General features: G+C 44.6%; 1 protein-coding gene across 1 annotated transcript in view; it reads right to left on the reverse strand.

The window, feature by feature from the left end:
- Positions 1–27,652, reverse strand: part of LOC124789430 (golgin subfamily A member 7) — a 96,405-nt gene that overhangs the window by 48,955 nt on the left and 19,798 nt on the right. Inside the window, exon 2 of the mRNA XM_047256774.1 lies at positions 20,606–20,758. Within this exon, the coding sequence (XP_047112730.1) occupies positions 20,606–20,758 (153 nt within the window). The remainder of the gene's footprint in view (positions 1–20,605; positions 20,759–27,652) is intronic.

Here is a 27,652-nt window from a genome sequence, read left to right on the forward strand (position 1 = left end):
GAAGTAACAGCAGAGAGCGGCAGGAGTAACTGAGTCCTTAGGGTCATGCAAAAGGTCCAGACGAATTTGCGGCCTAGGTGTCCAGCATGGAGGTGTATGCGGATGGACCTGGATGAGAAGTGGTAAAGGGAAGACTCCGGTTATGACAAAATGGATTGCACACGAACCGCAATCGTTAGTCCTGACCTGGGCCGCTGACGCGGGAAATGAACTGCCGCGGGTGGTAAAAGGAGATGGTAATTTGGATGCTCAGGAGAACTATGAACGTGTGCAACATAACTGGCGAGCCGTTGTGCACTTCGGATCTGCAATGGAGGGACTCAGGCCTCCACCAGCACACTGGTCACCGGACTCATTCTAAAAGCTCCTGTCGCTAGGCAAATGCAACAGTGGTGCACTGGATCGAGTACAAGCAATGCTGAGGGCACCGCCGAACCATAAACCTGACTCCTATAGTCAAGGTGGAATTAAATAAGGGCTTTGCAAAGCTGCAGCAGAGTAGGGCGATCTGCACCCCAGTTGGTGTTGCTGAGGGCATTGAGGTGCTGCCAGCACTTCCACTTAAGCTGATGAAGGTGAGGAAGCCAAGATAATCGGGCTTCAAATGTCTCCCCTACAGTTAGTGGATCGACATGAAGGTAAAGTTCTGGTTCTGGATGAATGGTACCACGCCGTGGGTGAGAGCCCATGACTGCACCTTGTGGATGGCTCCCTGTAGGCACTGATCTGCAACACCAGTACTGGTGGAGCAGCATGAAATGCAAAAGTCATCTGCATACAGAGAGGGTGCAACAGATGGCCCTATAGCTGCTGCTAGACTATTAATGGCCACTAAAAATAGTGATACACTCAATACAGAGCCCTGGGGGCCCCCATTCTCCTGAATACAGGGGGAACTATGGGAGTCACCAACTTGGACATGGAAAGTATGGAGCAACAGGAAATTCTAGATAAAAATCGGGAGTGTGCCCCGGAGACCACACTCATAAAATGTGAAAGGATATGATGTTGCCAGGTTGTGTCGTGTGCTTTACATAAGTCAAAAAAGATGGTAACAAGGTGTTGGTGTCTGGGGAAGGCTGTTCGGAGGCAGACCTGAGGGACACAAGATTACCAGTGGTAGAGTGACCCTGGCGGAAGCTGCCCTGACATGGAGCCAGTAGGCCACGTGACTCCAGGACCCAACCCAACTGCCGACACACCATGGATTCCAGCAGCTTACAAAGAACATTGGTGAGGCTGATGGGCCGATAGCTATACACATCAAGCAGGTTTTTACTGGGTTTGAGCACCGGAACAATGGTGCTCTCCCGCCATTGCGATGGAAAGATGCCATTACACCAGATCCAGTTGAAGATAATGAGGAGATGCCACTTGTAGTCAGACGAGAGATGTTTAATCATCTGACAGTGGATCTGATCCAGTCCAGGAGCTATGTCTGGGCAATGTGCAAGTGCGCTGAGGAGCTCCCACTCAGTAAACGGGGTGTTATAGGGTTCAATGTGGCACGTAGTGAACGTGAGGACTTTCCTTTCCATCCGCAGTTTGAGGGTGTGATAGGTTGAGGGGTAGTTCTCCGATGCAGAGGCTCGAGCATACTGATCAGCAATGTGCTCAGCAATTGCGTCTGTGTCCATACATAGCACACCATTGATGGTAACGCAAGGGACACCTTCTGGTGTCTGGTACCCAAAAAGACATCTGATCTTCGTCCAGACTTGAGAAGGTCATGTATGGCACCTAATGGTTGACACATAACTCTACCAACACTCCTGTTTCCGTCATTTTATATGTTGGCACACACGGGCACGGAGCAGCTTAAATGCTATCAGACGCTCTAGGGAAGGGTGCCACTTATGTCGCTGCAGAGCTCACTGATGCTCTGTAACTGCCTCAGCACCTTCCAGGCGACCACGAAGGGACTGTCTTTCGCTGCAGGCACCCTAAAAGACCAAGGGATCACATCATCTGCAACAGAAATGATTGTGGTAGTCACATGCTCAACCATCACATAGATGTTACCATGTGGGGGATATTCAACAGTGACATTATAGGTGAAAGTTTCCCAGTCCACCTTGTTTAAAGCCCATCTGGGTAGGCGTCTGTGGGCATGATGCTGGGGAAATGACAGAAAGATGGGGAAGTGGTCACTAACACAAAGGTCTTCATGTGATCTCCACTGGACAGATGGGAGAAGTCCTGGGCTGCAAACTGATAAATCAATGGCTGAGTAACTACCTCGAGACATACTGAAATGTGCGGCAGCCCCAGCATTTAGGAGTCAGAGGTCGAACTGAGACAGTAAAGTTTCGACATCCCTGCCTCAGCCAGTAAGCATAGTGTCACCCCACAAAGGATTATGGATGTTTAGAGAATTGATCAATCAGTGCAGCTAATACAATCAGGGGTACTGCACCATCTGGATCTGGAGGAAGATATACATTGCAGACAGTTATTTCCTGTGTCATTTGTATTCTGACAGCCACAGCTTCAAGAGGGGTTTGAAGTGGCACAGTTTCACTACAGACTGAGTTTAGGACATAAACACAAACTCCACCTGACACTCGATTATGGTCACTACGGTTTCTGTAATATCCTTTATAGCTGTAGAGGGCAGGAGTCTGCACTGCTGGGAACCTGGTTTCCTGGAGGGCAATGCAGAAAAAAGGAGTAAAGCTTTACAACTCCCATAGCTCAGCCAGGCGGTGGAAAAAAAACCACCGCAATTTCACTGTAGGATGACATCATCATGAGACTGGGAAGGCATGGAACAATCAATGAGGCAGTTCACACCTCAGGGTCACCAGCTGCCACCGACTTTTTGCCCGAGTAGTCTATATCCCCCTCCTCAGATCCAGAGCTTTTAGGTAGTGGTAGTGGTGGTGGTGGTGTTGGTGTGTGTGTGTGTGTGTGTGTGTGTGTGTGTGTGTGTGTGCCACTGAAAGTACCTTGTTCTTGGGGGTCTTCTTTTTTGATTTCTGTTGTTGTTTCTTGGGTCTCCCTGGCTGGGAGGACTTCACTGAATCAGTCTCCAGGACTGAGGATGAGCGTGAAGCAATATGACCAGCTGCTTTTGGGCTCTTCAGCCATTGACGAGTGTCATGTTTCCCACTAGCAGTAACCTGGGAAGGGAGTGACCCAAGGGAACCCTTCATAGCGAAAGGAGCCGAAGAAGCCTTATGCTTCTCTGGCTCAGAACTGGGGACTGAAATCCCTAATGGATGGGGGGCTGTTGCTCCTGAAGTAGGTGGTAAGGGAGCAACAGGGAGGGCTGAAGTAGGTGGTGCGGGAGCAACGGGGAGGAAAGTGCCCCCCAACCATCAAGGGGGCAGGTGCAATCTCCCAGTTCTGAGAGGCGACAGGAATTCGAGGGACTGATGGGGCTATAACTGTTCTTGTAGCAGCGACATATGAGGAGGTCATAGCCACAGGATGTAGATGCTCGAATTTCCTCTTAGCCTCAGTGTAGGTCAGTTGGTACAGGGTCTTATATTCTATGATTTTCCTCTCTTTCTGTAAAATCCTGCAGTCTGCCAAGCAAGGTGAATGACACTTTCCACAGCTGACACAGGTGGGAAGCGGGGCACATGGAGTATTGGGATGCAATGGACATCCACAATATCGACAGGTGGGGCTGGAAGTACAGCGGGAAGACATATGGCTGAACTTCCAACACTGCATCAGGGGAGGGATACATGGCTTGACGTCACAACGGTAGACAATCACCTTAACCTTCTCAGGCAATGTGTCACCCTCGAAGTCCAAGATGAAGGCACCGGTAGTAACCTGGTTATCCCTGGTACCCCAATGGATGCGCATGACAAAATGAACATGTCGCACAGCTCGTCGTAAGACTGCAAAAGAAGGTCCCTGTGAAATATAATACCCTGGACCATATTTAAGCTCTTATGAGGCGTGATGGTAACAGAAATATCCCCTCCAACTTGCCACAAGGGAGTAATGTCCGTGACTAGGCAGAGGATGCTGTTTTTTTTTTATCAAAACAGACCCCAGAGTGCATTTTGGACAAGCCCTCCACTTCCCCAAACTTGTCCTCCAAATGCTCCACATAAAACTGAGGCTTCACGGACATGAAAGATTCCTCATCAACTCTCGTACACATGAGGTACCCAGGCAAATAAGCTTCACTGCCATTCTTAGCCTGGCGTTCCTCCCATGGTATGGCCAGGGAGGGGTATGACTTGGCATCATACTTCTTAGCATCGTAGTTAGACTTTGCGCACTTAGAGACTGCTGGCGGCGGACCACCAGCAAGAGATGACATAATACGCTTCATGGCTTCTGTCCTGATGCCACCCGCTTCAACCAGGGGGCCTCCTCACGGGTGCCACACAGCTGCAACAAAGGACACCTGGCAGGATGGCCATTGCCAGTAGTCTCAATGCCCCAGGGTGACGGGCATCTACTCCTTGGAATACGTGGGGAGTTAATGGCGCAGGCATCAGCAGAGCGATCCCTGCTCTGCTGGGTGTCAGGGGGCTACAATCAACACGGTTCACAGCGGCCCCACCACAATGGACTAGCTACCATGCTGGATATGAGGTGCAAAGAAGTCCATGGTCATTGTCGGCACAGAAAGTGACACTGCATAGTGAATGGTGGAAAATGCAACCAGGAAGGTGTCCTCACCCAAGAGATGGAGAATGGGTGGGATTGCAATGCGACGACAAGAAAGTGTGCTAAAGAGCTCAATGCACGATGGACACAATGCATCATGTAAGGCGCCCTTTCCCAATTGGCTCCCTCTTCAGGAAAATTTTGAAAAATGGAGGTCAAACTCTACAGGGGACCATCACATGAAGGCCAAAACGTGTGACACTCCTTTTAGGTTACTTTTACAACAGGCAGGAATACCTCAGGCCTGTTCTAACCCCTGGACCCGCAGGAGGGACGGGAGATGGTAGGTGAGGGGTGTGTGACGGGAGATAGTGGAGAGTGGAGAGGGGTGTGTGATGGGAGAGTGTGGAGAGTGGAGAGGGGTGTGTGATGGGAGAGAGTGGAGAGTGGAGAGGGGTGTGTGACGTGGGAGAGTGGAAAGTGGAGGGGGAGTGGGGGAGAGGGAGGGAAAGGGGGAGGGGGAAGGGACCAAACTACGCCGTCATCAGTCCCTCCGACCTTGGAATAACTAAAACCAATAAAACCTCACACTATATGAGGGAACTACAATTACCATAAAATTACAAATTATTGACAGAGAAGGAACGAAGAAGTCGGAAGAAGAGAGGAGGGAAAGAAAGTGACTAATGACAGGAGCATGAAGGAACCAGCACAGGTAAACAAGATAGACACCAAGCTCAGTCAAAGCCAGTCCAATCGGGGCAAAGGTGTGAGCAAGACGGCCTGCCACCCCCTCCACCCACTGATAAGGTTGAAAGCCCCACACTTAAATAAAGCGATAAAAACCCCATCACAAAGAAATCGTAAAAATAGATCAGCTGCTGGGGCACTGTCAGCTAACGCCAGGGGTAGTGAGTCAGGATAGCTAAAAGTCCGTCGCAGGGCGGCTAAGTTCAGACAGTCCAGTATGACGTGAACCACAGTCAACATTGATCCACAACAACAGAGAGGGGGGTCCTTACAATGGAGGAGATAACCGTGAGTCAGCCAAGTATGGCCGATGGGGAGCCAGCAAAGGACGACAGAGGCTTTACGAGAGGCCTGTAAGGAGGACCGCCACATAGTTGTAGAATCCTTTATCGGCCTGAGCTTGTTCGGCGAAGAAAGTGTGTGCCATTCTGCATTCCAAAGTGCCACAACCTGACGACGTAATGCTGATTGAAGTTCTATTTCCGGAATGCCAATTGCAAGAGATGACCTGTAAGCAGCCAATTTAGCCAGTCGATCAACAAGTTCATTGCCAGGGATCCCAACATGGCCTGTGGTCCAAATGAAAGAGCATCCACGTCGATCAAGGAGAGAAAGGGAGTCCTGGATAGGTACGACCAACAGGTGGCGAGGGAAGCACTGGCCGATAGCTTGCAAACTGCTCAAGGAGTCACTACAGATAGTGAAGAACAGTCCTGAGCAGAAGTGGACATGATCTAATTCGCGCAAGATGGCTACCAATTCTGGAGTAAAAACACTACAGTCATCTGGCAAGGAACAAAGTTCCGTGTGGTCTCGCAGAGGTGTAAGCACAACCAGTGTGACCAGCAACCATGGAGCCATCCAGTATAAATTACTTCTGAACCCTGGAATGAACTGAGGAGACAGTAGAATTGCGGGCGAAGGGCCTCTGGAGGAACAGAATCCTTTGAATTGATAGAGAGACAGAGCTGTGGCCGAGAGACGCACCACAGAGAGGTATGTGCTGGAGCTCAGAAAAGAGTGATTGAATGCGGGCAGCCATGGTAAACCCACATCGTGCCCGCCGCCACAAGAGGTTGAGATTCGTGTCTGGATAAAGGAGACCATAATTAGGGTGCTTTGGGGTGCAGCGAATGTGGAGCACGTAATATCTCAGCTGTTGTTGGCGCAAAACTTGCAGCGGTGGAATCCCCACCTCTACGAGGGCTAGTCCGGAAGGCAACAGTTGCAAGTTGTACCCTACTATGGTGGGGGAGAGGGGGGAGATGAGGGGAGATGAGAGGAGAGATACCCAAGCCAAGGACACTAGGGAGGCAGTTCTTCCCCATCTGCTGCACACTACGGATTTCAAATTTAAAGGTGGAGGTCAAACTTCTAAGGTAGACCAAAAAGAAAAGCGAAAGGGAGGAAGCAAAGCAAACACACCAATACCACAATAAGAAACAAAGTCAGGAGGATAGCCAGTCCAACATAAACACGGGGGAAAGGGAGGGCAAAGGGAAAGTAAGAAAGAAAGGGAAGGTAAGGCAGCCCAGAAAAAAAGAAAGGCTGCAATAGCTCAGGGACCCGTGCGCACCATACACGTACCCACAAAAGAGCTATGCCCCCCCCCCCCCCTGGGGGGCAGTAGCAAGAGTAACTGTATAGGACATGTCACAGACGACTTCGTCAATACAGTCTGACAAAGAGCGGTAAACACCATCTTTGGGGTATACAGACCAATCAGTGTGAAGGAAAGTCCAGCACGGTAATCCAGCCATCGGAGGGAGAGAAGGGAATGAGAGACTCAATGGCAAGTGGTCACAAGTAATCACTATCGCAGAGGTCATCTTGCAGCAACCAGTGTAATGTAGGGATTGGGGATGGAAAGTGAACAAAAGATCTAGAGCACAGGAGCCATAAGTGGCACTGAAATGGACATCATTAAGAACACACTGGACGTGGTCCGCAAAAGGTGGTCTATGAGACCTTGAGTACATGAAAAAGCACAGCCCCTCCTCTTCCCAAGGGGTGATGGGCATTAAAATTCTCAAGGAGGAGGTATTTGCTGAAGGAGGGAAGTTAGGGCAGCAAGCATACGTGGTCTGTCAGAGGGAGAGGGGGGGAGAGGGAGGGAGGGAGAGAGAGAGAGAGAGAGAGAGAGAGAGAGAGAGAGAGAGAGAGAGAGAGAGACCTAGTGGTGCAGGCAACTTATGGCAGCAGGCCTCCGGTCTAGGGGACACTGGGGAGAGTGGTCCCAGGAGGTGGCCCCCATCACTGGCAGGTGTCGATGAAGAGGGATATTTCTCTGTGTGGGTTGGGGGGGGGGGGGGGGGCAGCCTGAACGGGGTGGGGAGGGTGTTGGAGCTGCAGGGGTGATAGAAAGGAATGGGAGGGCAGGACTGGGGTAAGGAGAAGAGAGGAGGGAGAAAGGATGTAAAAGAGGCAAAGTTAGATATCCTACACACAGGATGAAGAGTCATTTCTGACAAGCCTCAGTGTAGGCTAAACAATCAAGGGTCTTTTACTCCTGTATCTTCCTTTCCTTCTTATAAACAGGGCAACCTGGTGAAAGTGGTGAGTAATGGCCATGACAATAATATATATGGGTGGTAGTACACAGGGGCTCCATGAAGGGAGTGGGTGTCTACATTCACCACCTAGAGGGTCTAATGTACAGCAGGAAAACGTGTCCAAAACATAACACCAAAAACACATCATGGGTGGCAGGATGTATGGCTTCAGGTCACACCAATAACACAGTTTCACCTTCTGTAGCAAGGTACCCCCTCAAATGCCAGAATAAACATGCCGGTATCAATGTTGATTGTCCTTATGGCCTTTTTGAACATGCCATGGATTCAGGTGTTAGGTTTTGGAACGGGCTTCAAGCATTGAGAAGCTCCTTGAGGTCATGTTCAACTTCTGGGATGGGATCATGGTTATAAGGTTTATATGCAGAGATGTCAGAAAGTTAGCGGAGACCGTTCGTTAGGCACGTAGACAATGTGATATGACTGTGGTGGAATTTTTTGTCTGCAGGAAGGATGATAATGTTTGGATTGTTTATTAGATTAAGAAGAGCAGTGTGTTCCATAGGAGTGATAGTGGACTCACCAGAGACAGATTCAGGGAAGGAAGGTGATGCCAGGTTAAAGATAAAGGGTACTTATAAATGGTGGAAAAATCGATTTTTTATGGCTTTATTAAATTCTATAATCTTTCATGATTACATTGATATATACATTATAGGGTTTCAAATGTAAAATGACCTATATATACGAAATTTTAAAGTTACAGTCATGTATGCTGCCACGCCCCCTTTATTTCTGTTACAGAAACCAGTATTATTTCGAAAAGAACTGTGAACTTTCTTTTTTCAGCGATTATACGCTTGATACATTGTATATGTTGGTAACAGTGCAGGTCTCTAGTGTCTGTAAATGATTATCTTTGCTAGTATTTACTTTTGTTTCGCTGAAGCAGTTTGTTCATGTGTTACTGAATGTTTGTTACCCAAGTGCTACATATATTTGTGGAAGTATATATCCTTTAGTGTGCAACAAATATGAACTATGCCACACATCAAGAAATTCAATAAAAGGAAATTCCGTGGTAACCAGTTCACAAACAAAGCAAGCCTCACTGTTGAAAGTAACCTACGTATCAGTTCTTCAGGGAAGAAACTCCCGCATGGCATGCCTCCTGGTGATTCAATTTTTTGTGTTAACAATTATGCTGTTTGTAGTGGATATGTTGTTGATGCGAGCATCTGTGACCCTGTTTTGCTTAGTAAATGTCTTCATGGGGGCACTCAGAATACAAATGAAAGTTTCAACCATTGTATATCGGAAAGATTACCCCAGAATGTTTTGTAGGACTAAATACGTTAAAAGTTTGTGTACTAGATGCAGTGATATGTTTCAATGATGGAGTGATAGGAACTTTGGAAGTCCTCAGAAATTCAAGCACAAAATGTGGCTCTAATATGGAAGGTCAACTGCTTGCGTGTGACAGACAACAGGTGCATGAAGCTGAAAGATTCGCTCTCCAAGTTACCAAAGAAGCAAGAAGTGCTAAAAGGAATGCCAAGAGGAAACTTTAAGATTTGAAGAAATGCTGCAGGATGAAGACTATGCTTCAGCAATGTTCTGAGGCACAGTTTCATTGGACTCACATCTTCATTCACAATTTCCTGCAAGTTATATTTTTCAGAATTCAGGTATAAATATTTCCTAAAGTTTTTTATGAAGCACTGCTCTAATTTTTTTTCTGTAACTTGCAATAGTCCATTCTTATGTAGTAGACCTAAACTTTATTGCAGAATCAATTAAATTATAGAAAAAAATAACATTTTTACTAGGAAAAAATTATATAATTTAAAATATAAGATGTGATATTTTTTATCCTTATAATATACATAATAGGTGCAATTAAATAGGTCTAGTACCTCAGCCATCATGTCATGCATATCTGATAAAAATTTGGTCTCCTTCAAATTTATAACATTGGATTAAATGGTACCTCAATTTGAGGAAGCATTTTGGGAAAAAACTGCATCAATTTCTTTGTAATTTTTAATAACCCTAAGCAGGTTCAAAAATATCCAAAATACTTCTAATTTGTTTAGAAAGTGTGCTGCATTACCTGATATCAACAAAAAAATCTGTAAAACATATACATTATAAACAGTGCCTGAAAGAAATAGGTGTTGATTTTTACATAATATTGAGCCGGAAAAGTACCCTGTATCCTTGAGAGGAATCTCTGAAAGATTACCAGGGGATGACTGAGTGGAAGGAGAGGAGGGTCACAGTTGGAGGGAGGTCAGAACTGTTTTAAACAAGGTTCTATATCGGGTTTTAGTTGGCTGTTGTCAGTAGGCTATTTGGCAAAGGAATGTTTCCACTCAAGGGTCCTTTACATGCTTGAAATTAGGTTGGGGTTAAAGGTGAGGTATTTAGAAAGTACTGAGACTTCTGCAGGGATCAGAGTTTTGGCAGAAAGATTGACAAAAATGTTACAGGATGAGTGTACAGAAGTGGTGCGTTGCATTGTGGAGGAGGGGGGGGGGGGGGGAGTGTAGAAGTAGTTTTTGGGGGTACGGGAAGCGGAGTAAGTCAGCAATGCCTGGTTGGAGAGCTACATACACAATGTCTAGTCACATTAAGGTGAGCACCACCTATGTTCAGTGTCAAGATGCAGTAACCACTAACAGATGAGAGGTGGCATTACTAGCAGTGACGGATATATAACACATTTCAAAGGGACATGGAAAACAGTGAAGTCATCATCATTATGCAGAAATTGCTAAGTTTGTACCCTGTTCACGTGCAGCTGTGGTGCACATGGGCCACAGATGTGTCCAGGTGATCTGTGTGATCTTGTCATTCTGGAAGTCAATGGATCAACACAAGTATGCATCTATCCTTGAGGACCATGTCTAGTCCTACAAGCAATTTGCTTTTCCTCAAAACAATGGCATGTACCAGCAAGCAATGCAATGCACTGCACAGCTTTCAGTTTGTGTGTGTGGTTCACAGAGAACCAGGATTAGTTTACTGTACTTTACAGACCATCACATCAAACTCTACGGATTTAAACCCAAGTGAGAATCTGTGGGACCGTCTCAATCGGGCTGTTCATGCCCTGGATCATTAACTGAGAAACATAGCACAGTTGGTCAAGGTACTAGAGTTGGCATTGTTCCACATGCCTGTCAGTACTTCCCAGAACCTCACTGATACACTTCCTGCATATCTCACAGCAGCCCGCTCTGCAAAAGGTCGTTATTCAGGCTTTTGACAGAAATGTGACTGGACACTGTATGTTCTCATTCAGTCATATGAGGAAGTTCACGCCTGGAAGTACAAAGATCCATTCTCGTGATCCAGATTCTTTATACATTATGTAAAATATTTTAATTTAATTTATGACCATGTTCTATAAAATGACACAATCAAGTGTTTACAATGTAAAGACTTAGCACATTGCTGCCCTCTATATAACAGTTCTTTGCTCAAAATAACACTGAAATTACAGGCAACTAAAATACTGAATTTGTTGTTGTTGTGGTCTTCAGTCCTGAGACTGGTTTGATGCAGCTCTCCATGCTACTCTATCCTGTGCAAGCTTCTTCATCTCCCAGTACCTACTGCAACCGATGCCTCAAAACATGTCCTACCAACCGATCCCTTCTTCTAGTCAAGTTGTGCCACAAACTTCTCTTCTCCCCAATCCTATTCAATACCTCCTCATTAGTTACGTGATCTACCCATCTAATCTTCAGCATTCTTCTGTAGCACCACATTTCGAAAGCTTCTATTCTCTTCTTGTCCAAGCTAGTTATCGTCCATGTTTCACTTCCATACATGGCTACACTCCATACAAATACTTTCAGAAACGACTTCCTGACACTTAAATCTATATTCGATGTTAACAAATTTCTCTTCTTCAGAAACGATTTCCTTGCCATTGCCAGTCTACATTTTATATCCTCTCTACTTTGACCATCATCAGTTATTTTACTCCCCAAATAGCAAAACTCCTTTACTACTTTAAGTGTCTCATTTCCTAATCTAATTCCCTCAGCATCACCCGATTTAATTTGACTACATTCCATTATCCTCGTTTTGCTTTTGTTGATGTTCATCTTATATCCTCCTTTCAAGACACTGTCCATTCCGTTCAACTGCTCTTCCAAGTCCTTTGCTGTCTCTGACAGAATTACAATGTCATCGGCGAACCTCAAAGTTTTTATTTCTTCTCCATGGATTTTAATACCTACTCCGAATTTTTCTTTCATTTCCTTTACTGCTTGCTCAATATACAGATTGAATAGCATCGGGGAGAGGCTACAACCCTGTCTCACTCCTTTCCCAACCACTGCTTCCCTTTCATGCCCCTCGACTGTTACAACTGCCATCTGGTTTCTGTACAAATTGTAAATAGCCTTTCGCTCCCTGTATTTTACCCCTGCCACCTTCAGAATTTGAAAGAGAGTATTCCAGTTAACGTTGTCAAAAGCTTTCTCTAAGTCTACAAATGCTAGAAACATAGGTTTGCCTTTTCTTAATCTTTCTTCTAAGATAAGTCGTAAGGTTAGTATTGCCTCACGTGTTCCAACATTTCTACGGAATCCAAACTGATCTTCCCCGAGGTCCGCTTCTACCAGTTTTTCCATTCGTCTGTAAAGAATTCGCGTTAGTATTTTGCAGCTGTGACTTATTAAACTGATTAAACTGAATTTATACAATAAAAATTTCCATTTTTTTAAAAAAAGCTTTTTGTTAAAATTAAAGACATTACGAAACTTAAAATAAAAATTTGCACAAAAGAAAATGTTATTCATTTCCTCAAAATATGTTCTCACATTTAAAATCTCTTAAACTCATCCTCACTGTAAATTATGATGAATTAAGGTTACAACAATATTGGACAATGTGACAACTGTCATTTTTCTACATAAAGACGAGTTTTGGGACAATGAGTTGTTACAGGCAGCTGTTAAATGATCATCAGACAGTTGCATGTCATGTACCATCTTGGAGGTAAGGCTTGATAATAAATGAAGAAATTATGAAGTTTGGATGCTGAAATTTATGTTAAGAAATATTAAAACCTTTCCCACATGATTTATATAAAATTGACAAAAATCAGGACTTCCAGTGAAAAAAATGATGATTAATTATGAACAATAATTACCATCAGCATTGATTATTCAAAGCTAAATACATAAAAATATTGATTTCCTGTTCTTAAAGTTTTAAGAGACAGAAATTGGATTTCTTGAGAAAACTGCAATTTTAGCCAAACTTTTGTGTACATATTGAGAGCAGGAGTGCTAGATCACACTTTTTTTCCCTCGCCCTGTCAACAGAATGAGATTAAAAAATTATTAATTTGGTATGAAGCACTTCTCACCAAGCATTTTATAGTGGTTTGCAGAGTATTAACAATGTGGGAAAAGACATATTGGTACTTACCATAAAGAAGGCACATCAAGTTGCGGACAACCACAATTAAAAGACACATAAAGCTTTTGGCCACAGCCTTCATCAGTGAAACACACACCAATCACCCACACAAGCAAGCACATCATACACCCATATTACCGCCAACTCCAGCATCTTGGGCTGGCATGCAAAATCATGTGGGATGCAAGTAGCAATGTGAAGGGGGCAGGGAAGAGAAGGGATGACAATGTATGGGTGGGGAGAGAGACATACACTGTCTGGTGGAGTGTGCAGGAAAACTCTCATCTTCTAAATGCTCCAAAATACACAAACCCAACAATTCTGGACACCTTATTGTAGCTAGTTATTGTGCCCCACTGAAAGAATTTCAGCTCTCACTGTCCAGCACCTCCAACCAATTGCCCAGCATCTAGCCTCCCACATCAAAGACACCAACCATTTCCTTCACCGACTGTCCACTATTCCCACTCCTTTACCTCCTGGATCCCTACTCACCACTGCTGATGCCTCCTCCATATACACCAACAATCCTTATGCCCATGTGATCTTACTGCTACTGAACACTACCTTTCCCAATGTCCTTCTGACTCCAGACCCACTACCTTGTTTCTCATACACCTTACTAACTTTATCCTAATCCATTACTACCACTCATTTGAAGGGAAGGTATATAAACAAATCTGCAGCACAGTCATGGGCACCTGCATGGAACCCTCCTATGCCAACCTTTTCACTGGCCATCAAGATGAGACCTTCCTAGCCTCCCAAAACACCAAATCCCTAGTCTGGTTCAAGTTCATTGATGGTATCTTCATTCCTTCACAACCTCAACACCCTCTCTCCCATATTCTTCACGTGGTCCTCCTCAACCCAGTGTGCCACCTTCCTAGATGTTGACCTCCACCTCTCTGATGGCCCCATCTGCACCTCTGTCCACACTAAACCCACCAACCACCAACAGTATATGCATTTTGACAGTTGTCATCCCTTTCACACTAAAAAAAAATCCTCCCATATAGCCTGGCCACCTGGGGACAGCTTATCTGCAGAGACAAAAATTCTCTTGCTCAGAATGCTTCATAGACTAGCACTATCCCCAGACCTAGTATGCAAACAGATCTCCCGTGCCATTTCCCCCTCACACCGCCAATCCTCCCACCACCCTCAAGAACCAGCCACAAAGAAGTGTCCCCTTCATCATCCAGTACCACCCCAGACTGGAACAACTGAACCACAACCTTTGCCAGGGCTTTGATTACTTATCATCATGCCCTGAAATGAGGAACATACTACCAGAGATACTTCCCATCCATCCTAAAGTGGTGTTTTGTAACCCACCCAACCTCCACAACATCCTAGTCCATTCCAATGCCACTCCCATTCCCATTCCCAACCACTTGCTACAAGGATCATATATCTGTGGAAGACTCAAGTGCAAAACCTGCCCAATCCACCCACCCAGCACTTCCTATTCCAGTTCTGTCACAGGTTTATCCTACCCCATCAGGGGCTGGGCCACCTGTGAAAGCAGGCATGTCATTTACCAGCTCTGCTGAAATCACTGCACAGCTTTTTATATTGGTATGATTACCAATCAGCTGTCTACCATAAGGAATGGTCACCACCAAACTGTGGCCAAGAGCAAAGTGGACCACCCTGAGGCACAACATGCAGCTAAACATAACATGCTTGATTTCAATGGCTGCTTCACTACCCAAGCCATCTGGATCCATCCCTTCACCTCCTTATTTTCTGAACTGCGCACATGGGAGTTATCCTTACAACATATCCTCTGCTCCCGTAATTATCTTGGCCTCAACCTAAGATAACATACTGTCCCCACATCCTCACAGCCCAACAGTTTCCACGCCCTCTACCCTATCACCTTCTCCCCATTCTTGCCTCTCACCCTGTTTATTTGCAGCCCTCTGCCAACACATCCATCCGTCTTTCCCCACTCTTCTCCTTTTTGCTCCTTTTTTCCCCATCTCCCTGCACCACAATCTCCTGATGCTGCACCTGTTGGCAGTCTAGACCCTGTACACTCCACCAGACAGTGGCTCACCTCTCTCCCCACACGTACACTACCATCCCTTCCCCTTCCTTACTCCCTTCAGATTGCTGCTTGCATCCCAAGTGATGTTGCATTCCAGCCTGAGATGCTGGAGTTGGTGGTTGTGTGCACATGATGTGTGCTTGCATGTGTGGGTGAATGGTGTGTGTGTGTGTGTGTGTGTGTGTGTGTGTGTGTGTGTGTGTTTTTTTACACTCATGAAGGCTTTGGCCGAAAGCTTTATGTAAGTGTCTTTCAATTGTGCCTGTGTGCAACCTGATGTGTCTTCTTTGTGATAAGTGGCAATCCATCTTTTCCTACATTGTTGATGTTCCTACCTGGTGTTACCATTGTTTGATTTTTACAGAGTATGACATAGTTGTGTAGTTGTCCACCTTATGTAATAAAAACTGATTTCCTTACTCAGTTTCATTGATATTCACACAGCTGATGTACGAGGGTTATTCCAAAAGTAAGGTCCGATTGATTGCCAAATTGAAACCACAGTGAACATCAGAAATGTTTTACTTGTAACAATTAGCTACACCTTTCAGCTACTTCTCTACGTGGTCGCCGTTCTGACTTAGACTTTTGTCATAGCGTTGTACCAACTTTTCAATAGCCTCATCATAGAAGGCAGCCGCCAGTGCTTTCCGCCAATTCTCCACGCTGGCCTACACCTCGTTGTCTGTGTCAAAATGTTGTCTTCAAAGACAGCGGTTCATGTGACCAGAGATGAAACTCAGGGGGAGACAATTGCGGACTGTATTGTGGGTAATCTAACATTTCCATTTGAAAACGATGCAGGAGCATCTTCATTGCCCCTGCAGAATGCGGCTGAGAATTGTCGTGAAGACGAAACAGCACGACAGTTATGTAATGTTGGCTGCATAGCTTCAGGCGAAATTTCTCACCAGGCCCTCGTACTTGGCGGCAGACACTATTTTCTAGACATCTTTACGCACTCACTGCGAGCTCAGAAATGAGAAGAGCGACGTGATGCTAACTGGGGTTATACTAGAGACACTACCCAACACATCTGTGCAAAGCTTTATCGGATTTTCATAGTCGTTTCCATTTCGCGACCGATCGGACCTTACTTTTGGAATAACCCTCGTATGTAACTCTCAATTATGCCATGTGATTTGCATGTTTAGATTCACTGATTTCAATTTTACAAACATTTTGTGTAATTCTACACTTAGGTACAAGTAATAACTAGACAAAAACATACAGTAAGGATAATATGTTAACATGCTCCAAACTTTTGTAGCCAAATGTTTAAACAGCTACACATATACAGGGATAGAGCTTTCTGAACTTGGGGACTATCTCTGGAGATGAGTTAGCTGACATGGAGCAGTTAAACAGCATCAAGTCCTGAGCTGCAGGGTTCTCAGAAGTGTAACAGGGAGGGGGAGAGGGGAAGGAAGGAGGAAGGGAGGGAGGGAGCAAATCTAATTAAAATCAGTGCTTTACTTATGAAGAAAAGAGCAGGTAGGAAATTCAGATTGAGACTTTATTGTATACAAGGAAGTTAAAAACAATATTATCGTGGCAATCTGATGATATTTAGACTTGATCCAAAAGACAGAAAAGGTGTTCTTTGAAAAATGTTAAGTTTCTTCGCCAACATAATCACATTCCAACCAGGAGGTGAAACACCTAGAGAGTAACAGAGCACAAATGACAGTACACTGCACTACAATATAACAGGCAGTTTTAATATGAAAATAAGACAAAAACTAAACAATGCTTCTTCAGTGGAAAACTTCAGATATGATCCCAGAAGTAACACAAGCCACATGTTAGTATAACTTGTTGAATACGAGTTAGTATAATCTGTTGAAGACTGTATTCCGGAAGGAAAAGTACATGAAACATACTTCACAAGGACGAAAAGGAATTATAAGTAAAATATGCTATTCTTAATCAAATAAGAGGGTTGCCTAGAAAGTAAAGTACCACACTTTTTCTCAGCCAAAAACAACGCTATAAATGCAAAACATTACATATGTATTATTTGAAGTCTCCTGAGTGAGTGCGCCAGGTTTCCATCACTTTCGACATGTAGCCTAGCTGCAGGACAGTTTCAAAATGGCATCTGTAGGTGATGTACATTACAAACAACGTGCCATCATTGAATTTCTCATTGCAGAGAAAGAAAAAGTGGGGAATATTCACAAACGCTTGTGCAAAGTCTATGGAGCATCAGCTGCCATTGGAAGTACAGTTAGTCACTGGGCACAGAGTATGAGGTCTCAGAAGGCGGTTCGGCAGAGCTCCATGATTTGCAGTGGTCAGGGAGACCGTCCATGTCTGTCACGCCTGATATCTTGCAGCAAGCTGATGCCATTCGCAAGGACAGACACATTACGAGTTGGCAGTTGGTGCTGCATCTGGAGGTGATTCACACAGTAAAGCAATGGCTCTGCCACCTGGACAAGGATTGGTATCAACAGGGTATACACGCTCGTTTCGTGCTGGAGGAAGACCATAGAACAGGATGGAGATTATGTGGGAAAACAGGGTATGTAGATAAAACCTCATTCTTTCGCATGTGTAATTCTCATTATGTTCAATAAAGAACTGTTGAAGAAAAAAAAAAATGGTGCATTACTTTCTGGGCAGCCCTCATACTCAAGTAATGTTACAGGTACTGGTGCTCCTAAATCGGTTTCAAATTGCGAATGATAAACCTATAAGATTAAAGTTATGAAACGGAACTGCTCACCAATAGAGCTCATTCAAAATAAGGTGGCTTTTGTACAGAGAGGTATTTTTGTCCCGAACACTGGGAGAGCCCACCCATTGTTCTGAAGGGGCAACCATCTCAGTTGCCTGTCGCCTACTCACCTGTGCTCTTTGAGTATTTTCACTGTTATTTTACTACATAGCATGGCACCACAGTCTTCACACACTACAGAGTTCATCATAATCACACACTTTAGATTATGTGCAACACCATTACATTTATATCGGGAGAGGCAAACGAGGAAGCAAAAAGCCTAATTAAAAATTCTAGTTTATACAAACCAAAAGACATTTTATATTTTTGAAGGTTTCACTACTTGTGAAGGCCATGGAAGACTGACAGAAAAAAAAATATTTTTTGGTAATATTGCAGATTAGGTCATAGGGGCATGACAACTTCAGATGATACTTTATCTTCATTTTACACTGGCAGTATCGCAGTAATCAACGTTGTCTCCTATACTATATTTTTAACCATTTCTTTTTTTTTTTTTATGAGATTACCTAGTAGCTCATGGTCCAATTTGTTTTGCTTTGGGTGATTCTTTGTCCACGAGACTTTCTTTTTTTGGTACTCAAGCAAGAAACTGGTCACACTAACTTAACATATTATTAGACTGGGGCATATGTTCAAAGTGCTTTTGTTTTGCATGTTGGCATTCCGGTTGCTATGGGTTTATTTATCAACTGTTATGTGTTATTTGTAGTTCGCTGTTGCTATTTGAGTTTACTTATTGCTATTTTGTCATTTGGAGATAGTGAGTGGAGCTGTGGACACTAAAAAAATGGAGTGCCAAGTGGAGAAATCAGAACATTTATGACATATTCTTCTGTTTGACTTCAATAGAGGGGTGACAGCTGCAGGGGAGGCCAGAAACAACTGCACCATGACTGGGGATACTGTCACTGGACTGAGCACAGCAAAAAAGTTCTTTTTCACTTTAAGGAGGGTGGTTTTGACGTTAGCAACTCTCCACTTTCAGGAAGACCTTCGGGGTTTGATGAAGATTTTTTAAACACATTAATCCACAATGATCCACATCAATATACTTGACAACTGGCAAACATGATGAACTGTGATCATTCCACCATCATGTGACACTTGTGCATGGAGAGGGGGGATACTGCAAGCTCTAAGCAAAAATCACAGAAATCAACGTTTGGCCATATGTGCACCTCTGGTTGCTCGTAATCAACTGGCTCATGAACATCACCATTCCTATCCTACATCATTGCTGGTGATGAGGCACGAAAAAAAGCAGCAACTCATCATACAAAGACTTGCACACATCCACGAAAGATAACATTATGCTATGCATCTGGAGGAACAGTGATGGTGCGGCGTGCCAAGAATTGCTTTCCCGAGATGTAACCATCACTGCTGGCATTTATTCTCAACAACTGAGAAGTTTTTCAGATGCATTCCAAGAACAACAACGAGCAAGACCACATGAACTGATGCTACTACACGATAATGGCACCCACATTCTCCTAGAGTGACAAAGGGCACTATGCAGGAGTCGGGTTAGAAGTTATTTGGCACCCACCTTTTTCACCTGCTCTTGTGCCCTCAGATTTTCACCTTTTCTGTTCTCTATTGAACAACCTTCAAGGAAGTTCTTTACCGGATGAAAATGTGCTCCGAACATGGCTCTATGAGTTCTTTGCTCCAAAACCACACGATTTGTACAGTCAGCAAATTGAGAAGTTACTCCATCATTGGCTGTCTGTTGTAAATAGTGCAGGAGAACATATTATTGATGACTGAAGTCTCTACTAAGTGTGTCTGTTGTGTTTATTAAACTTGTGGAAAAACGCTATCAACTTATGCACCAACACAATAATATGATTGCTTGTACACTCGCTAGCTGTAGCATATACATTATGGGAGATACGGGTCCGTGCACAGGCTTAAACTGTGCAACTTCACCTGCCCTATCGTGCAGTAGTGTTCGTGCCAAAACCCCCCACTACCAGTGTCCCCTCCCCAACTGTGCCACGTCATCTCCACAGGTACAGACCAACTTATTTTGTGTGCATTCTTCTTATCTTCAGGAGGTGAAATGTGAAAATGGAAAGAACATTAGGGGGTAGAATCCCATCAATGATGATGAGCACAAGCTCAGACAGGGAGGGGAATGGGGAAAGAAGTCAATTTAGGGAAACCACAGAAAACTTTAATCACGATGGCAGACAGGGATCTGAACCACAGAGCTCCCAAATGGGACTCCAATGAGCTAATCACTGCACAACTCCGCTGCTGCAAAATGAACAGCACTGCCAAGAGAGACATAGAAGTAAAAGTGATACCTACCAAGCTTTCAGGACTAACAGTTCTTTCCTCAAGAAAGGGACAGGGACAGTTTGGAGAAGGTTAAAAATGGAAGGCAGCCACTCAGACTCCAAGATATGAGGGACATGCACAAAGTGAGCACGAGGATAAACAAAGATCTACTTTGCAAGGTGCAACCACACTAAAGTTAGTAGAAAACCAGACTTACAACTTTCTACTTACCCGATCTTCAAGTTCTTGTGGAAAGCGTGTCTGGAACTTTACAAGTGTTCCTTCGTTATAATCCCGCTGTATAAACACCTTCAAACACTGATTATTTGCATTAACAGCTCTCGTCGTGGACATATCCTCCAACGGAGTGGTACTGGTGTGGTTCTAAGTAAAAGAAAGAATGCCATATACACGGTATGTATGGGTAAATTCCTGTAGTGACAAATACTTGTGGTTATGAGAAACGGATAATTTTTGTTTTAAAAGAATAGTTCTGTTACAGTTGAGGTCATGAACAGGTATAGCCCGTTACTTTTTGAAGGGCATAGCCTCACTCAGCTGTAGAGGAAAATAGGGCACAACAGACTATTAACAAAAGTTCAAGTGAGAGGTCAGAAAACGAACTGGGTAAAAAAAGAAAAAAATCTTGCTACTGGGCAGAAGTCCTGGGAGGGGTATAGGGCAACAACTGGTGGTAAAAACTAAGATAAAGGTACCCAGTGACATGTACTCTAAAAGCTATTGCTAGCCTTAACCAGGTAACAAATGATTTTCAGGCATTGTCTAGTGATCTCAGTAAAGAGGAGAAGGCATTGATAGTTGGGAGAGCAGGGCAAGAATACAGAACATACTGTAACAACTGGCCAGGATAAGTCCAGATTTGAAAACCTGAGAGCTTAAAAGTGAGAGACAGAGTAATACACAAGACAGAGATTGTGATAAAACATTATGCACAAATTTCTAACAGCAGGAAGCTAAATGCACATAATCTGGTAGAGATGGAAGGCCAGAGAAAAATTGAAAGGTCAGAAAATAAACAATACAGAAAACTAAATGTGAATCAAGAAAGGAACAAAGAAATTACTGGAAAGTAAGGCCAGGTAGATGGCAAGAACCAAGGACATGTTGCAACACCATTTCCCACCTGCAAATTCTGAGAAACTGGTGTCTGGGGAAAGAACATAGATGGCATGTGTGGTGAAACAGGCATCAAGTTCATGACTGTCATGTTGTAGAGCATGCTCTGCAACAGGATATTGTGTGTTGCCAGTCCACACCCTATGCCTGTGCCCATTCATCCTAACTGACAACTTGGTAGTAGTCATGCCAATGTAAAAGGCCAAACAGCTTTTACATAGCAGCTGGTACATGGCATGTGTCACAGGTGGCTCTCCATTTGATAGCATATGTTTTTCAAGTTACAGGGGTGATGCAGATGATGGGAGGAAGGTGCGACAGGCAGGGATTGGAGCAACAGGGTGGGAAATAGGTGCTGGATAGTCTGACAAGGATATTGCAGAGATGCAGAGACTGGATTGGTTGGTTGATTTGGAGGGGGGGGGGGGGGGGGAGGACCAAACAGTGGGGTCATTGGTCCCAAGATCTAGGATGGCAGAAATAAATTAACGTGCAACACAACAGCACACTTCAGTTGAGGGGAAGGGATAATGAGCAAACAAAGAGGAGAAAGGGATCAGGGCAGCAGGAAGAGGAAAGAAAAAGAGGGGAGAAGAGGATGCCTTGAGAGCAGAGGTGCCACAGAAACACCAGCGCGGTGGGGCACCAGCACCATGAACAACCTGACCAGACATCCACACCATACCATTATCATGATACAACAGGGATAACACCAGGGGAAGAAGACACAAGAAAAGGGGGAATAAAACAGCACAACAGATCAGACAAAATGAAGGGAAAAGGCAGTGAGAAGGGGAGAACCTGGCAGGTGTGGAGGCAAGGTCGAGGCCTTCATAATCACTGCCTACGCTATATGAGGGACTCTCATGCCAGAGGAAAATTCAAGGATTTATACCTAAGAGTACAAACCACTTTTATGATGAAAATTGAGGACAGACATAACCATGCAAGAGTCGCCTGCTACCACCCGAGACAAGAAAGGTAGGAGTGCATATTTAATGTGAAGGGCCAAAAGGTGGAGGAATTCCAGCAAAATATCTATCATCATCAGCAGAGCCCCGCAACTACAAAGGAAGGGGAGGGGGAATGGGAGGTGGCTCACTGCAGAGTAAACAACCGTAGGTCAGCCTAGTATGGACAATACGAAGATGGTGGATTCCTAGTGGGAGAGGCAGGGGGAAGAATGCCACATTGTTGGCAGGAAGTTTATTAATGGTGGTTAGCTTCCCAAGAGTCAGCCCACAATTGAGCAAAAAGGGACTTGATGTAACGTTACAAATCTGCCACCGGAGGATGGGGAACGGTGGGGGGGAGGGGGGGGGGGGTTGATCAGCCCCTACTCCCGCCAGATTATCAGCAAGTTCATTACCCAGGATACCTACGTGGCCAGGAACCCAAAGCAAATCAACCAAACTAGCAGTATCACGAAGATCAGCAAGAAGACTGTGGGTGCCAGAGACCAAGAGGTGGCGGAAACAACACTGAGCGGTAGCCTGACGACCATTCATAGAGTCTGTACACACGAAAATTCCGGAGGAGGAGGAGGAGGAGGACCATTTAATAAAACAGAGGGCCCAATACATGGCCATCAATTCCGCAGTGAACACCTCACATCTGGCAGACAAGAGATGGTGTTCCATGCCAGCAGAAGACAAGAAGGCATATCCCACACGATCAGCAGATTTAGAGCCATCAGTATAAAAAAAAGTAAATAAATAAAAAATGGCATCCCGAAACTCCCATGAGAATGTTCAGAACAAACACCACTGAAGTGATTGAAGTCTTTGGAAGAGATCCATCTGAATCTGTGGCTGAGGAACTAATCATCTACATCTACATCCATACTCCGCAAGCCACCTGACGGTGTGTGGCGGAGGGTACCTTGAGTACCTCTATCGGTTCTCCCTTCTATTCCAGTCCCGTATTGTTTGTGGAAAGAAGGATTGTCGGTATGCTTCTGTGTGGGCTCTAATCTCTCTGATTTTATCCTCATGGTCTCTTCGCGAGATAGATGTAGGAGGGAGCAATATACTGCTTGACTCTTCGGTGAAGGTATGTTCTCAAAACTTTAACAAAAGCCCATACCGAGCTACTGAGCGTCTCTCCTGCAGAGTCTTCCACTGGAGTTTATCTATCATCTCCGTAACGCTTTTGCGATTACTAAACGATCCTGTAACGAAGGGCACTGCTCTCTGTTGGATCTTCTCTCTCTCTTCTATCAACCCTATCTGGTATGGACCCCACACTGCTGAGCAGTATTCAAGCAGTGGGTGAACAAGCATACTGTAACCTACTTCCTTTGTTTTCGGATTGCATTTCCTTAGGATTCTTCCAATGAATCTCAGTCTGGCATCTGCTTTACCGACGATCAACTTTATATGAACATTCCATTTTAAATCACTCCTAATGCGTACTCCCAGATAATTTATGGCATTAACTGCTTCCAGTTGCTGACCTGCTATATTGCTGCTAAATGATAAGGGATCTTTCTTTCTATGTATTCGCAACACATTACGCTTGTCTACATTGAGATTCAATTGCCATTCCCTGCACCATGCGTCAATTCGCTGCAGATCCTCCTGCATTTCAGTACAATTTTCCATTGTTACAACCTCTCGATACACCACAGCATCATCCGCAAAAAGCCTCAGTGAACTTCCGATGTCATCCACAAGGTCATTTATGTATATTGTGAATAGCAACAGTCCTATGACACTCCCCTGTTACACACCCGAAATCACTCTTACTTCGGAAGACTTCTCTCCATTGAGAATGACATGCTGCATTCTTTTATCTAGGAACTCTTCAATCCAATCACACAATTGGTCTGATAGTCCATATGCTCTTACTTTGTTCATTAAACGACGGTGGGGAACTGTATCGAACACCTTGAAGTCAAGAAATACGTCATCTACCTGTGAACCCGTGTCTATGGCCCTCTGAGTTTCGTGGACGAATAGTGCGAGCTGGGTTTCACACGACCGTCTTTTTCGAAACCCATGCTGATTCCTACAGAGTAGATTTGTAGTCTCCAGAAAAGTCATTATACTCAAACATAATACGTGTTCCAAAATTCTACAACTGATCGACGTTAGAGATATAGGTCTATAGTTCTGCGCACCTGTTCGACGTCCCTTCTTGAAAACGGGGATGACCTGTGCCCTTTTCCAATCTTCTGGAATGCTACGCTCATCTAGAGACCTACGGTACACCGCTACAAGAAGGGGGGCAAGTTCCTTCGCGTACTATGTGTAAAATCGAACTGGTATCCCATCAGGTCCAGCAGCCTTTCCTCTTTGGAGCGATTTTAATTGTTTCTCTATACCTCTGTCGTCTATTTCGATATCTACCATTTTGTCATCTGTGCGACAATCTAAAGAAGGAACTACAGTGCAGTCTTCCTCTGTGAAACAGCTTTGGAAAAAGACATTTAGTATTTCGGCCTTTAGTCTGTCATCCTCTGCTTCAGTACCATTTTGGTCACAGAGTGTCTGGACATTTTGTTTTGATCCACCTACCACTTTGACATAAGACCAAACTTTCTTAGGATTTTCTGCCAAGTCAGTACATACAACTTTACTTTCGAATTCATTGAACGTCTCTCGCACAGTCCTCCTCACACTACATTTCGCTTCGCGTAATTTTTGTTTGTCTGCAAGGCTTTGGCTATGTTTATGTTTGCTGTGAAGTTCCCTTTGCTTCCGCAGCAGTTTCCTAACTCGGTTGTTGTACCACGGTGGCTCTTTTCATCTCTTACGATCTTGCATGGCACATACTCATCTAATGCATATTGTACGATGGTTCTGAACTTTGTCCACTGATCCTCAACACTATCTGTACTTGAGACAAAACTTTTGTGTTGAAGCCGTCAGGTACTCTGTAATCTGCTTTTTGTCACTTTTGCTATACAGAAAAATCTTCCTACCTTTTTTAATATTTCTATTTACGGCTGAAATCATCGATGCAGTAACAGCTTTTTGTCACTTTTGCTAAACCGAAAAATCTTCCTACCTTTTTTAATATTTCTATTTACGGCTGAAATCATCGATGCAGTAACCGCTTTATGATCGCTGATTCCGTGTTCTGCGTTAACTGTTTCAAATAGTTCAGGTCTGTTTGTCACCAGAAGGTCTAATATGTTATCGCCACGAGTCAGTTCTCTGTTTAACTGCTCAAGGTAGTTTTCAGATAAAGCACTTAAAAAAAAAATTTCACTGGATTCTTTGTCCCTGCCACCCGTTATGAACGTTTGAGTCTCCCAGTCTATATCTGGCAAATTAAAATCTCCACCCAGAACTATAACATGGTGGGGAAATCTACTCAAAATATTTTCCAAATTATCCTTCAGGTGCTCAGCCACAACAGCTGATGAGCCAGGGGGCCTATAGAGACATCCAATTACCATGTCTGAGCCTGCTTTAACCGTGACTTTCACCCAAATCAAGGGGGGAAGGGGAGGACATGGGGAAGAGGACAAGGACGGGAGAGGGAAGTCACAGTGGAAAGAAGCAAGGCAAAGCCCAATTGGTTAACCCACATGAGGATAGGCAGCAGATGGGTGACTGCCTAATGTAATGGAAAGAATAAATCAGCAAGTGCGAGCAGAGGAATAGCGGATAGTGATGGCATAGGAAACCAGGAGCAGGGACTGCCAAATCAGAAGGGGGAGAGATCCCAGTACAAACCAGAAGGCTACTGACAGGGCTAGTTCGACAGTCACCAGTGGCTAAATGCACACCATGATGGTAAACCATGCCCAAGAGGAACAGCATGGAACAGCAGCTGATCTGTAAACTTGATAACCATAGTCCAGCTGAGACAGGACTAATGACCAGTAAAGGTGGAGAAAGGTCAAACAATCCATGCCGCAAGAGGTGTGGGAAAGAAAATGAAGAACACTGAGTTTACGAAAACAGCTAACCTTCAGATGACGAATATGGGGCAACCAAGTAAGCTTGTTGACAAAAAGAAGACCCAAGAAACAGAACTGTGGGACCACAGTTAGGTGTTAGGCATCAACGTACAGCTCTGGATGGACCATAGTACAGTGACAGAGAAGCACCATCCTCACATTAATGGAAGAGAACTGAAAACCCTGAGGAAGCATCCACATGGAAGCGTACTGGATGGCACCCTGGAGCTGCTGTTCCGCAGAGGTCACCGAGTGGGAGCTAGCCCAAATACGGAAACATCAACATACAGAGCAGGGGTTACCAATGTTCCAGCAGAGGCCCCAAGTCCGTTAATAGTGATTTGAAAAAGAAAGATACTTAATACGGAGCTATGTGGAACACCATTCTCCTGGGTCCGCAGAGAGCTGAGAAGAGTGCCAACCCGGACTCTGAACAACTGGTTGGACAAGAACTGGTGAATAAAAACAGAGAGGACCCCGAAGCCCACACTCATGGAGCAGAAGGAAGCTGTGATGGCGCCAAGTTGTGTTACAGGACTTATGAAGACGGAAGAAAACTGCAACATGATGGCAGTGCTGAGAAAAGGCCAGTTGAACTGCGGTTTCCAATTGAAGCAGACGATCAATCGGAGAATGTCCCTTCTGAAAGCCACCCTGCTAGAGCCGAAAAGGCACCACCCATTCTAGTAACTTGCAGAGAACATCAGTCAGGCTGATGGTCCAGTAACTATTAAGGGGCAATGGATCCTTGCCAGGCTTCAGGACAGGAACCACAATACTGTCTCTCCAGTGAGAGGGAAAAATGCCTTCAAGCCAAATACAGTTAAACACCTAGAGGAGAAATTGTCATCATGGAGGATTGAGGCGTTACAGCAATTGGTTATGGATTGTGTCACTGCCACAAGCTGAAATGTGAGAAGAAGAAAGAGCCAGAAGAAACTTCCATTCAGTAAAAGGTTCATTGTAGGATTCTGCCTGACAAGGGGTAAAACATTACTAGGAAGCTTCAGCATGCTGTTTCTGGAGGAGGAAGGCAGCATGATAAGAGGCTGAAGCCGATGTTGTCACAAAATGGGTCGCAAGAGGTTCCAAGAGAATGGATGGAGCTGTACGAAGACAACATGGAAGGGTAAGGCACAGAATGGAAAACTGTCGCTAACAACCTTGGAGGGTGCGGAGGGCAGCCCACACCAGTGACAAAGGTACAGAAGAACCTGAAGAGGCAACAC

The sequence above is a fragment of the Schistocerca piceifrons genome, chromosome 3 (assembly GCF_021461385.2).
Source record: "Schistocerca piceifrons isolate TAMUIC-IGC-003096 chromosome 3, iqSchPice1.1, whole genome shotgun sequence".
Taxonomy (NCBI): Eukaryota; Metazoa; Arthropoda; class Insecta; order Orthoptera; family Acrididae; genus Schistocerca; species Schistocerca piceifrons.